The 11,932-nt window shown below is 45.9% G+C and overlaps 1 protein-coding gene across 1 annotated transcript in view; it reads right to left on the reverse strand.

Moving 5' to 3' along the window:
* Positions 1-895: 895 nt before the first annotated feature.
* IL18R1 (interleukin 18 receptor 1) overlaps positions 896-11,932 on the reverse strand; it is a 33,647-nt gene continuing 22,610 nt past the window's right edge. The window contains exons 8-10 of the mRNA XM_023743980.1: positions 9,055-9,225; positions 3,994-4,152; positions 896-2,258 (exon numbers count right to left, since the gene is read on the reverse strand). Coding sequence (XP_023599748.1) covers positions 1,897-2,258; positions 3,994-4,152; positions 9,055-9,225 — 692 coding nt within the window. The 3' untranslated portion in view covers positions 896-1,896. The remainder of the gene's footprint in view (positions 2,259-3,993; positions 4,153-9,054; positions 9,226-11,932) is intronic.

Consider the following 11,932-nt stretch of genomic DNA (forward strand, 5'->3'; position numbering starts at 1 on the left):
ATTTGCATATTCCCTCTTTATTAGATAAGATATATTGAATGTATATATTTAATACACTTACTAAAAAATAATTCAATATATTTTAAAGCATACATAATAAAAGAGAAAAGCACAATTATTCTATTAATTCGAGACAATGACGACAGCAATAAAATTTCTCCTGACCATATATTTTCACATCTAAAACATGTAATACAATTTTTTACTGTTTTTAGCCAGTACAGCTAGGGCACGACACTGTAAGCTCTACGAAAGTTAAATCACTTGCTGACACTGGAAATCTAATGAAAATGTCACCTTAACTTTCAGCGACATGCGCTCAGCTGTGTAAGGCTCTGCCCTCGCGGCTCTGGCGCATTTGCACGGCAGCCTAGGCTCCCCACCCACCCGCACGGTCCTTTCTCTGTTTGTCACTCACTCTGTGCTTTCCCCGGAACGACTTGCTGTGGGGCATCACAAGGCCCAGCTCAGCTCCTTAGGGAGACAGGTATGTCTTCCAATGTCACAACTTGCACACGTGCAGTGAAGAGCCACCTTTGGCCTCCGGTACTTCTGCACATTCCCTCTGTGCACAGCTATTGCCCAGGGTAGCTGCCTCTCCAGTCTCTTTCCCCTCTGCTCTCGGCTCCCAGTGGACCCCACAGCTAAAACGCAGACCTAGCCCTGACTGGGTGGCTCATGGGGAGCGCCATCCTGTACAGCACAGGCTGTGGGCTCTATTCCTGGTCAGGGCATGTACAGGAGGCAACCGATAGGTGTTTCTCACATCATTGTTTCTCTCTCTCCCTTCCTCCCTCTCTAAAAAAGTCAATAAAAACATATCCTTGATCAATTAAAAAATTGATCTAAGTACTAATCAATAATAATAACAACAATAATAATAACAACACTAACAGAATGTTAAGTCTGACTTTATTCATTTAGTGCCCCTGAAGTAGGTATAGTTCTCATGTATTATAATTTTACAGATGTGCAAACTGAGGCACAGATCCGTTAGGAAAGGCTCCAGGGTTCACAGAAGTAAGCAGCAAAGCCAGGACTTGAACTCACGCCTCCTGGCTGCACAGCTCACACCAAACCACCATGCCATGCTGCTCCCACCTTCCGGCATCTGATATGCAACCTTTTAAAAAATCAAGCAAGTAACTACCATTCTTTATTGCCTAATGGCTAATATGATCTGGCACCCATCCTGCACATAAATATTTATGTAGAATCAACAAATGTTTTTGACCAATTTGGAAAGATCAGGAGAACTATTTTAATTAAAACCTGTGTTTATCCCTAAAGATACAAAGTTGTTTTGGGTTGCCTTTAAGAAGTTCCTACAAATAGGCCCAGTTAAGCACGCCCAGCGCAGGGCGGCGGCCGGGTTCCAACAACCCGGGCTGCAGCTGTGGCGGGTCCACATCGAGCATGGCCGAGCCTCGCCCTGCCCCGCGCTCCCCACGCCCGCAGCAGCCAGGTCCCGCCCAGCACTGTCCCCGTGTTGAGAGGTGGTGGCTCATGTGCGAGTGTCGGCGTCGGCACTGTGCCCGTCCAGTCACCTACTGGCTCGTAGAAATGCCAGTAATAAACTTAAAATCCTTTAGTTCAATGGTTCGCATTCAAAACTCTTACAGTGCCCTTTTGAAAGGCATGCGGCGTTTTGCATAATCCCCAGCCGCAGGCCCAGCTGTGGAGGAGGAGACAGGAGAGCCCCTTCTGTAGGTCCCAGGGTCTTCTGGGACCTCGGGCAGCTCGCTCCCGCGGCCTCCTCCGGGCAGGCAGCCAGTGAAGCTTCATCGGGGCTGGGAGCGGGATTTCCTTGGAGTGAAACGGAGGAGCCACCCTTGCCCGCGGTGGGAGCAGGCGCCTTCCTCAGCCCCCAGAGCTCGCAGCTCCCCACTCGCTTCCCTAAGGGCAGGACCCGGCCAGCACGGGCTCGGCTTCGCATTCCCCTCTGCGTGGCTGGACCGCTTTTGCAGGCATCAGGTAAAGAAGGTTTTTCCAGAACCTTGAGTTATATGGGAGAGATTTGTCAGCCTTCCACTTCAGAACTCTGTGAGATTTCAGAAGCTGTAGTGATTGGGGCAAGAATGTGAAGTCACTGACGGGTGTAAATTCAATTAAGATGATTTTAATTTTCCTTTCCACCAGCGCTTCATGGAGTCCACTTTCGAGTTCATACCTCACTTCGTTAAACATGTAACTTGTACTTAGGACAATGATCAGTCTTCGGCTTTGCTCTATCAGTGAATGGATTTCATCAACAACAGCTGAAAATGCAAGGCATGGATATTGATTTAAGAGAACTGAGAGGGTGAACATGAAATAAAAATCATTCTCTACAGCCTAACTGTATTCAACTCTGAAGTTCACAAATAAGTTTTTCTTTAAGATAAACCATGTGTTCTCAATTTTATATGCCTATTAAAAGCAATTATCAATTATCAAGGTAACAATAATAATGAGTACTTACTTATCACTTACTCTGTGCCACACCTTTTACTACCCGTTTTATGTATATTAACTCATCTAATCATCATAATGACCCCATAAGGAAAGTATCATCCCCATTTACAGATGAAGAAGCTAAAGCACAGAGTGGTTTAGTAACTTGCCCAGAGTCACACAGCTCGTAAACGGCAGAAACAGAACATGAACCCACTTGCTCTCGTCTGGAACACTGGTTTCTAACTGTTACACTGTCTTCCTTTCACACACCTGGAGGAGCATGCTAAAATCAGAATTTAAAAATAAAACCAAAACCTGCCATTATTTTAGACCAATGGTTGACAACCTTTTGGGGCCTGGTAGTAAATGTTTCAGGCTTTGCAGGTCATACAGCTTTTGTCACAACTCACTCTGCTGTGATGACTTAAAAGGCACCTGCATGGCCGCGCTGCGGGGCGGGTGCAGGCCTGGCGCCCGGGGGTAGATTGCCACCCTCCGCTCCAGACCTCCATCCCTTTCCAACTAGAGGCTTTAACCGAAACTCACCACCACTGAGGACAAACGTTTTTTATTTTTACAATATTTAGGAACTAAGAAAAAAATCAATTTTTCAAAATGGCTGCTAGAAAATAATGACAAAATAATAAAAGGCTGTAAAGGCCAGAGTGATGCTCTCTGAGTTCTAAGAAAGCGCTCACGCACACAAATATCACAGGGCTCCATGCGTCTGAGCATGTGGCCTGTCATTCCTTCGGGAAGCTGCTTATCATTACGCAGCACACAGCTTCTCCTCCTACCTGAGGAGGAGGAAGGCACACTCGGTTCTTGTTTATTGCCTCGTCTGCAACGCCCAGTTCAGACCTGGCACAAGGGTGGCGCCCAGAAGTGTCGAGAGGGACGGTGACCCGTGTCACATTGTTGGCGACACAGCAGCCCCCACGGCCCCCACTTCTAAATGTTTGCTCTGCAGACTTCAGAGAAAACATGGAACTGCTTCTCAATATCTTTGATTCTCACTGTGCTTTGCTTCAAGATATGTGTGATGGCCATTTGTATTCACATATAAATTTAAAAGTTGCATTTTATAACTCAAATATGATGTGAACCACCAATGTCCTTTGATTTACTGCATTTTCCCAACGTCCCTCTTCCCGCCGCAGCTCTCTCACCAATGTCCGCACAAAGGACAAGCACCGCCTGTCTGTGCTCACAGGGTCTGCTGAGCGAAGAGGCCTTCTCAGTGCTGCCAGAGAACCGCCTCCCGAGGGTGCCACTCTGGGCCGCTTCTAAAGATGCTGCCCCCCCCCCAGACTCCACCCCCTACGCCCCCCCCATCGCAGGGAGCTGGGAGGTGCGGGAGTGGCAGGTCCTGGAGGCCCCACAGGAGCAGCCACTCAGCTTCCCTCACTGCTCACTATGTTGACTTCCCTGGTTATTTCTGGCAAGAGGACCAGGGTAAATTGCTCGATTTTAAGCAAAACAGGGTTAGCCTAAGCTGTTCATCTTATAAAGAGAAAGCGTCTCCACTAGTTTTCTACCTGCCCTTCCCTTTCTCACCTCCTCCAGGTGCCACATCCCTCTCAAATATGCATAGCTTATACCCAAAGTGCTCCTCCAGCACCCTGGGCAAGACCTCCACAGCGAAGGCGCGCTCCTCCCCGTGCGCAGGTCCGCATCCCTTCAGGTAGGACACAAAGGCGTCGTATGTCTTCCCATCTAGGAGGTAAGGTTTGTTCCTTTAATTCGTGTGGAAATAAAAGTTTAAGTTCAAATTTGAATGAAAGTCACTAAAAACAAACATGGAATTATTGAAAAAGAAAAGTTAAATACGGCATCCTTGTGTCCACACACATCAAATTGTAGAGATTAAATATGCGCAGGTCTTTGTATGCTAATTATGCCTCAATGAAGCTGTTAAAAAAATAAGAAAATACTTTTGATAGAAAACAAATTGAAAAAAACAAAATAAGACTGTTTGGGTTAATCCCTAAAGTCCCTACATAGTCTTTGGTTTTATTATTCTTTTTTATGCATTATTCTTTATCTCTGAATTTTTAAATTTCAATAAACAATGATTATATTCAATTATCATTTAAAAAATAGCATCCTCAAAGCTCGTATGATAATCGAGCAATCAATTAGCAAGTGTTCTTACTTTTAAGCATGTGCATTAAGACTCCTGCTGTTTGACATCACCAAGGCATAGAGAGAAACGCATGTCACAGGTCAGAGAAATCACGGAGTTTAAAGGTAGCAGAGGACCAAGTAGCCCAAATGCTCGTATGTCCTAGGCCCAGGATTAGAAAGTACATGTCACCTCGGCTCATTCCACCTCAATCATCTAATCCCATAACCATCCCATGTTCACCTTCAGGACAGCCCCCAGGAAGCGGTGATGCAATTGGTTGTTACAAAATAGTCCTGGGATGTGCAGTACAGCCTGGGGAATAGAGTCAATAGTATTGTGTTCACCATGTGTGGTGCCAGGTGGGTACCTGAAATGCCAGGGGGATCACTTTGTAAAGCATGTGATTGTCTAACCACGATGCTGTGCACATGAAACAAATATAATCTAATATTTAATGTAAACTGTGATTAAAAAATAAAATTTAAATTAAAAAATACAATGCTGAGTGTTTACACTGGAGAGTGGGAGGAAACAGTAGAGGCAATTGAAACAGTGTGCCGTAGAAACCCACGCTATGACATGGTAAAATTTTATATAATGCTAAAGGCCAATAGGTGGAAAGGTTTGCATTGATACAACTGCTCCTGTTTTATTCCAAACAATGAAGCAATATTGCATATTCAGATGACTAAAGACACACTCAAGAGGAATGTGTTACCTAAAAACTAAGACCATTCTACTAACTGCTTTACTGAAAATTTATTTACGTTTCTTTCTTCTACCTTTATCCATTCTGCTAGAGACGAGTTCGCAGACAAATGCAACAACTTGAAAAGTTTACAAATAACACATTGGCAGATGCAACAAAGTGTAGCACAAACAAAACAAAAAATAACCTGGTCAGAGAATGCGGAGTCACCGTGGGCATGTGTTCTGAAAGGACATGTGTTCTAAATAACATATGCATGCGAGGGGCCCGGGGGGGAGAGGGGGGACACTCCATCCTTATCCCAGGGCAACTGGTTAGCTGATGGAGGAGTTAGATGTATGCTTGGGTCTAGGATTGGGATTGATGAATTTGCTTCTGAGTTGAAGACTAAATATTATTGGCTCCTTTATTAAAATTGAATAGGACGAAACCATCTGGGCCCACATTCTGTGTGGCACCACATCACCTGTGCTCAACAGCCGGGCCCCATTCTTTCACAGCATCCAGGTTCACAAAGAAACACAGTTTCTGGCAAAAGCTGCTTCAGTCCCACCTACAGCCTCTTGTCCTGCAGTTTGAGTCAGAACCCACCGTGGGTGTATCGTAAAGCAATTGCTCTTCAGAATTACATGCATGTGAATGACAGGACATTTTCATCAAAATTGCAAAATGATCATGCTTATCAAAGACAGGTTAAAAGTTGGTGACAATAAAGCCAGTTGTTAATAAAAGTACGTGGTCCTGGATCGTCTTGTCAGCTTGTCATGAAATACAGCTGTTACTGGTGTTAGGATAAGAGCTAGTGCTCCCATCAGAACAGTCATCACGCCAGTGAGTGAAACAGGCACCAAGATGCAAGAAATGAATGAGTACACCTTTGCCAACGTGTATGTCTCTCACAATCAGAATGTAACTAATTGCAATAAATTGGAAAGGTAAATCAGTCGAATTTACATAGTGATATACATGTGACATAGCTTTCAAACTCATTTTTAGGCACCTCTTTTCTTGGTTTAGCAAATTACTAATCTATATTATAATTTATTTTTCAACCCAAGGAATGAAAGTTTTGGTGGCTGTAATAACTGAGAAATAGCGTGAAGTGCCCAAGCTAAGTAATTTGAAAGCTGATAATTTTGTTCTGCATAAATGAAACCAACATGTGAATGGATATTTGGGACTACAAAGAGTCAGAACATGCTTCTTAGACAAAGTCTGTGTGGCAAGTGGCCATGTTTTAACTCAAGTTTAGTTTTTGTTGTTGTTGATTGGTTTCTTTCATTTCCAACTATTCATAAACCAATAACTGAACACAGTCTTGGATGGTGCAGCAATATAAAACTGCTGTATGTAAAAGTCTTAATTTTTGCACTCATTTCTTCATTTTTACTTTTTCACGACTTCTCTCTGTCCATGGATCACACTCTTAGCAGAGCTGCTGTGGAGACATCTCTGTCTCCAGGCACTGCCACCCAGGGCGCTAAGAAGTGTGAGTTCTCCGTGCTCAGCAACATGAATTTAAAAAAGTATCTGTGCATTGGGTCAAACTCAACTGGAGGGTAAATAACATCTCAGTTGGAGATCAGAAAGAGAGATAGTAGTGAATGTCCATTCTGAGATACGTACTGGTCTATGCATGTAGAGACCTGGCAATAAAATATCAAACACAGACCTTCAGGCCGGGCTCAGTTGGTTGGAGTGTCATCCATGCACCAAAAGGTTGTGGGTTCGATCCCCAGTCGGGGTGAGTACGGGAGGCAATGGATTGATGTTTCTGTCTCTCATCAATGATTCTCTCTCATCAATAAAAACACATTCTTGGGTGAGGATTAAAAAAATAAAAACAGACACCCCCCCAGTTTGTTGGAGCATCTCTCTCCATGGCAAAATCACACACACATGCAGATTCAAAGCTAAATTAATTAACTTTGCTAATTTTATATCATTAAATTAAAAGATGTAAATGTGAATAATCAATCTTTAAAAATCTCAAAAAATATAAGAATTCCTTTATAACTAGAGCTTAGGAGGGTCTCTCTACTGTGACCACAAATCCAGTACCATAAGAGAAAAATAAACTTGAATACATTAAAGAATATTTCACATAAACAAAGTCAAAAGACAAATCACAACCTGGAGACAATATTTGCCTTTCATCTTATAGATAATAGGCTGACATCCTTAAAATAGACATTGCTCCTAGAAATAAGCAAGAAAAGCAAAGCAAACAACCCAATTAAAAATGGGCAAAGGAAAGGAGTGGTCCACTGAGAAAGGAAATACCATGAGTGTCTAACAAACGCAAAGCTGCTCCTGCTCCTGCTCCTGCTCCTGCTCCTGTGCAGGAAGTGAAATGCAAACGAAAACCACACTGAGCTACAGCTGTTACCTAGCATTTTGCCAAACACCACAGGTGGTGGTGAGCTGTGGGGAGCAGGTATGGCCTCCTGTGAAGGCAGGAGGTTGTAGAGCAGTAGGGAGGGCAAATTGGCAATATTATCAAAATAACAACAATGTCTATCCTTTGTATTTCCACCAATTCCACTATGGGGCATTTTCCCTTCAATTGTACTGCACACACGTGAAATAATGACAGGACAAAGCCTGCTGTCACATCCTTTATGTAACGACAAAAGGTTATCAACAACCAAATGTCTATCAAAAGGTGACTAAAGCTCTAGCCGGTGTTGCCCAGTGGATAGAGCATCGTCCTGTAGACTGAAGGGTCCTGGGTTCGATTCCAGTCAAGGGCACATGCCCGGGTTGTGAGCTCAGTCCCCAGGAGGGGCATGAAGGAGGCAGCTGATCAATGATTCTCTCTCATCATTGATGTTTCTCTCTCCCTCTCCCTATCCCTTCCTCTCTGAAATCAATAAAATATATAAAAGGTGACTAAATAAGCAGTGGCACATCCACAGAAATAAACCTCTGCAGGGTTTTATTCTATGGATAAAAAATGAGAGACTTTATAAACTCATATGACAGGATATCCAAAGGAGAGTGAAGCACAGTTCAGAACAGTGTGCATTATACAGCAAGACTTATTTTTAACAGAAGTAGAACAAGAGTCATACTTGCTTAGATATACTCTTGGTGCCGGTGAGGTGGGAGCACAGGCAGGCTGAGAAATTTCTGTAAAATTTCTTAGACTGTGCTTTGAAATATGTGTGTCCTACACACATTCTAGTACATACATATACACACACATGTGCACACACACACATGAAAACAAAAGCAAGTACAATGGATTAGACTGACTTTTTAATTCAGTAATTATATGGAACCTAGAGGACTTCTCGCTGCCCTTAAACATAGGGGAGCCAAGACAGCATCCCCAGATAGAAACAGTAGGAAAACCTGGCAGCCCCTCAGGCACACCATGCCGCCTCCTTTGCAGGTTAGAATACGGAGCCATCATCCAATTCAAATCAACGTAAATGATCTTTATTGAGTGACTGCTCTGCATAGGGTGCCTAGATGGTGTGCAAGCAATGACGGTGAGTCCGTAGGAGCGAGCATCTCAAAGGGCTCTTAGGAGGACACGCATACGTACATACAGGAAACAGTTAGAGGGCAATCTTGGGCAACATCTAAGTACAAAAGAAGGTGGCACAGACAAGATGCATAATAATGATACATTCAGAGCAATTTTCCCTCTGGAAACCCCGACCACACATTAAGTCACCAACGTAATGTAAATAAGATGAAGATTAATGTTTCTTTATCAGGTTTCCTAATGAAACCATAGGATAAGAAATCCCAACATTCCGGTATTCGTTACCTGTTAATGTTTCATCTCTTCCCATGAAATGTCTATAAAATAGAGCCAAGTCAATCCTATAAATAACACCCGCAATCACTAGGCACACGATTCCCCCTGAGATCACAAGAGCTGTGACCATTCCCCTCGTGAAGACATGGCCTGGGATATCACCCCGACCTGGAAAGAAGGAGAGAACGGGAGTGATTAGTCACGGACGTGCTGCCGTGCTCCCCACCATCACTCTGCAGACGTCAGTGTTCACCATGAATACTAGCCCAGCTGCCCGCCCAGCGCGGCCCACCGAGCTGCCCACATCCCTGCCTTTCGTTTGGAGCAGTGATTTTTCTGCTCCCATTTTTAACAAATTAAAATGTGTGCAAGGCATTCAGAGACCTGAACTGAAAGCATGTAATGTCGTCCATCCCTGTTGGTGGAAGGTGGGCCTCTCGGGGTCTAAGATGCTGGGTGGAACACACTAATCTCTGGCCGTGGCTGTGAACACAGATGGAGGCGAGAGTCCTGGGAGAGCAAACACTAGCTATGATCTGGGCTGTCACCGGTTTTGTGTCCTAGGAAGTGTCACCGGTGCCCTTAACACTTAGTCCCTTAAGCTGCAATCGAAGCTAACGACACGGTGCTTCACTCAGGGGCTGCCTCTGAGGGGCAGGTTCGACGGGACCTTGCACCTCAGGAGCTGAGACCGCATCTGGCACGCAGCCCTACGGATGTTAGCGCACTTTCTATAAAAACCCCCTTTGGGGAAAAGTACATTTCTTAGATTGATTCAGTTCATGCTCAATATGGAAAATGCGAAATAGTACAAAAGAGTAAAAACTATAAAACAATTTTTAACAACCATCCCACAATGTGGTGATGGGCATGCTAACATGCTAGTATATTTTGTTTTAGATTTTTATTTTCCCTAAAAATATTGACTTAATTGGGGTCATAGGGTAATCACTCTTTCTTGTACTACACTATATTATGAGCAGTTCACTAGGTCTTTATAGTTATAATTCATAATATGCCAATATTTAGATTGATTGTAATGTTTATAAATATACCAATGCTTCAGTGAACAGATGCACACACCTTTATGCTTGTGCTTGATGATTCTGCTGGAGCAGGTTCTAAATGCTGAGGGATTTCCAGATCAAAGAGCAGCAATGCATAAAGCTCTTGACATCTGGTTACAAATGTTAGCGATGATCTTTCCAGTAAAATTGACTACTAGGATGTAAGTAAGCAGCCACATTTGCTAACTAAGTGAACTCCGAATAAAGCCAGTCCCTGAGGATCCTGGTCTGTGAAAGGCCTGCCTGTCTGTGACTGTGCCACGTGCACATGTGCGCGCACACACAACTTCACACGGCGCACTCCCGAGGGTGACGGTGCAGTGGGAGGCCCTGTGCCGGCTCACATCTGTGAGCAGAGCAGAAGGAGAATGGCTGGGCGGAACCCTCTGTGGCAGGGACAGGACATCCAGCACTGATAAGGGGGGAGGTGGCTGGTGACGATCATCACAAACCCAGGCGTGCGATGAGCACGCAGAAGCAATGCCGGAAACCCTCCCTGCACATGCCCGTGGGCCACGGCATGTGTGCCCCGTGAGGCGGAAGGGCATCGTGACGATCCTACAGAAGGCAAGGGCCCGAGCTCAGCAGTTAGTCTCATAGCCCGTGGGGTCACACAGCCCAACGGGGTCTCACAGCCCATTGGGTCTCATAGGGTCTCACATCCCATCGGGTCTCACAGCCCATGGGGTCTCAGGGTCTCATAGGGTCTCACATCCCATCGGGTCTTCACCAGCCCAAGGGGGTCTCACAAGCCCCATGGGTTCTCAACAGCCCATAGGGTCTCCACATCCCATCGGGTCTCCCAGCCCATAGGGGTCTCACATCCCATCGGGTCTCCCAGCCCATCGGGTCTCACATCCCATGGGTCTCACAGCCCGTGGGGTCTCACAGCCCGTGGGGTCTCACAGCCCATAGGGTCTCACAGCCCGTGGGGTCTCACAGCCCATAGGGTCTCACAGCCATCGGGTCTCACATCCCATCGGGTCTCACATCCCATAGGGTCTCACATCCCATAGGGTCTCACAGCCGGGGTCTCACAGCCCATCGGGTCTCACAGCCCATAGGGTCTCACAGCCCATAGGGTCTCACATCCCATCGGGTCTCACAGCCCATAGGGTCTCACATCCCATCGGGTCTCACAGCCCATCGGGTCTCACAGCCCATCGGGTCTCACAGCCCGTGGGGTCTAGCTTTGCTGTCTACTTGTGTAACGTGTGTTGTACTCAGGGTGAGCGGTGGTCAGAGCCTAGCACAGCCTGTGTGGATGAGCATGAAGAGCGTCAGCCATCCCTGCGAATCGAAGAGGTGCTCCAGGTGAGTCTCGGATGGGAACCAGGACCCCACACGAGGGGCGTGGGGAGAGGGGGGCTTTAGGTTTTAGCTTCTGTGCCCCTCACTCCTTCAGTTTCTCAACAAAGCAAGACACAGCATACACTTCTCTCTCTCTCTCTCTCTCTCTCTCTCTCTCTCTCTCTCTCTCTCTCTCCCCCCTCTCTGTCTCTCAGATCCCGGTCTTTCCCTGCATACGGGGTGGTGGCCAGCCTGGGTGCGAGTGTGAGTGAGTAGTCACTGAGCACAGCTGTCCACTGGGCACAGCTGTTGCTGGGAAGCTGCGGCCGGAGGCTCTGGGTGGGTTACTAGTGGAAGACGGAGGCGGCTCTGGAAAAACTCGAAGGGTCCTCTCGAAGGGTCCTCTGCCCAGGGTCGTCCATTGTCCCCTTGCCAAGTTCGGGGTCTGGCCCGAGGCAGGGATCCCTCCGATGGCTGTTATTGAGGAATGAACACTCCCAAGGCCGTCCCCCCCCCCCCAGCTGCAGGAG

This window comes from Myotis lucifugus, unplaced genomic scaffold, assembly GCF_000147115.1.
Source record: "Myotis lucifugus unplaced genomic scaffold, Myoluc2.0 scaffold_422, whole genome shotgun sequence".
NCBI classification, from domain to species: Eukaryota; Metazoa; Chordata; class Mammalia; order Chiroptera; family Vespertilionidae; genus Myotis; species Myotis lucifugus.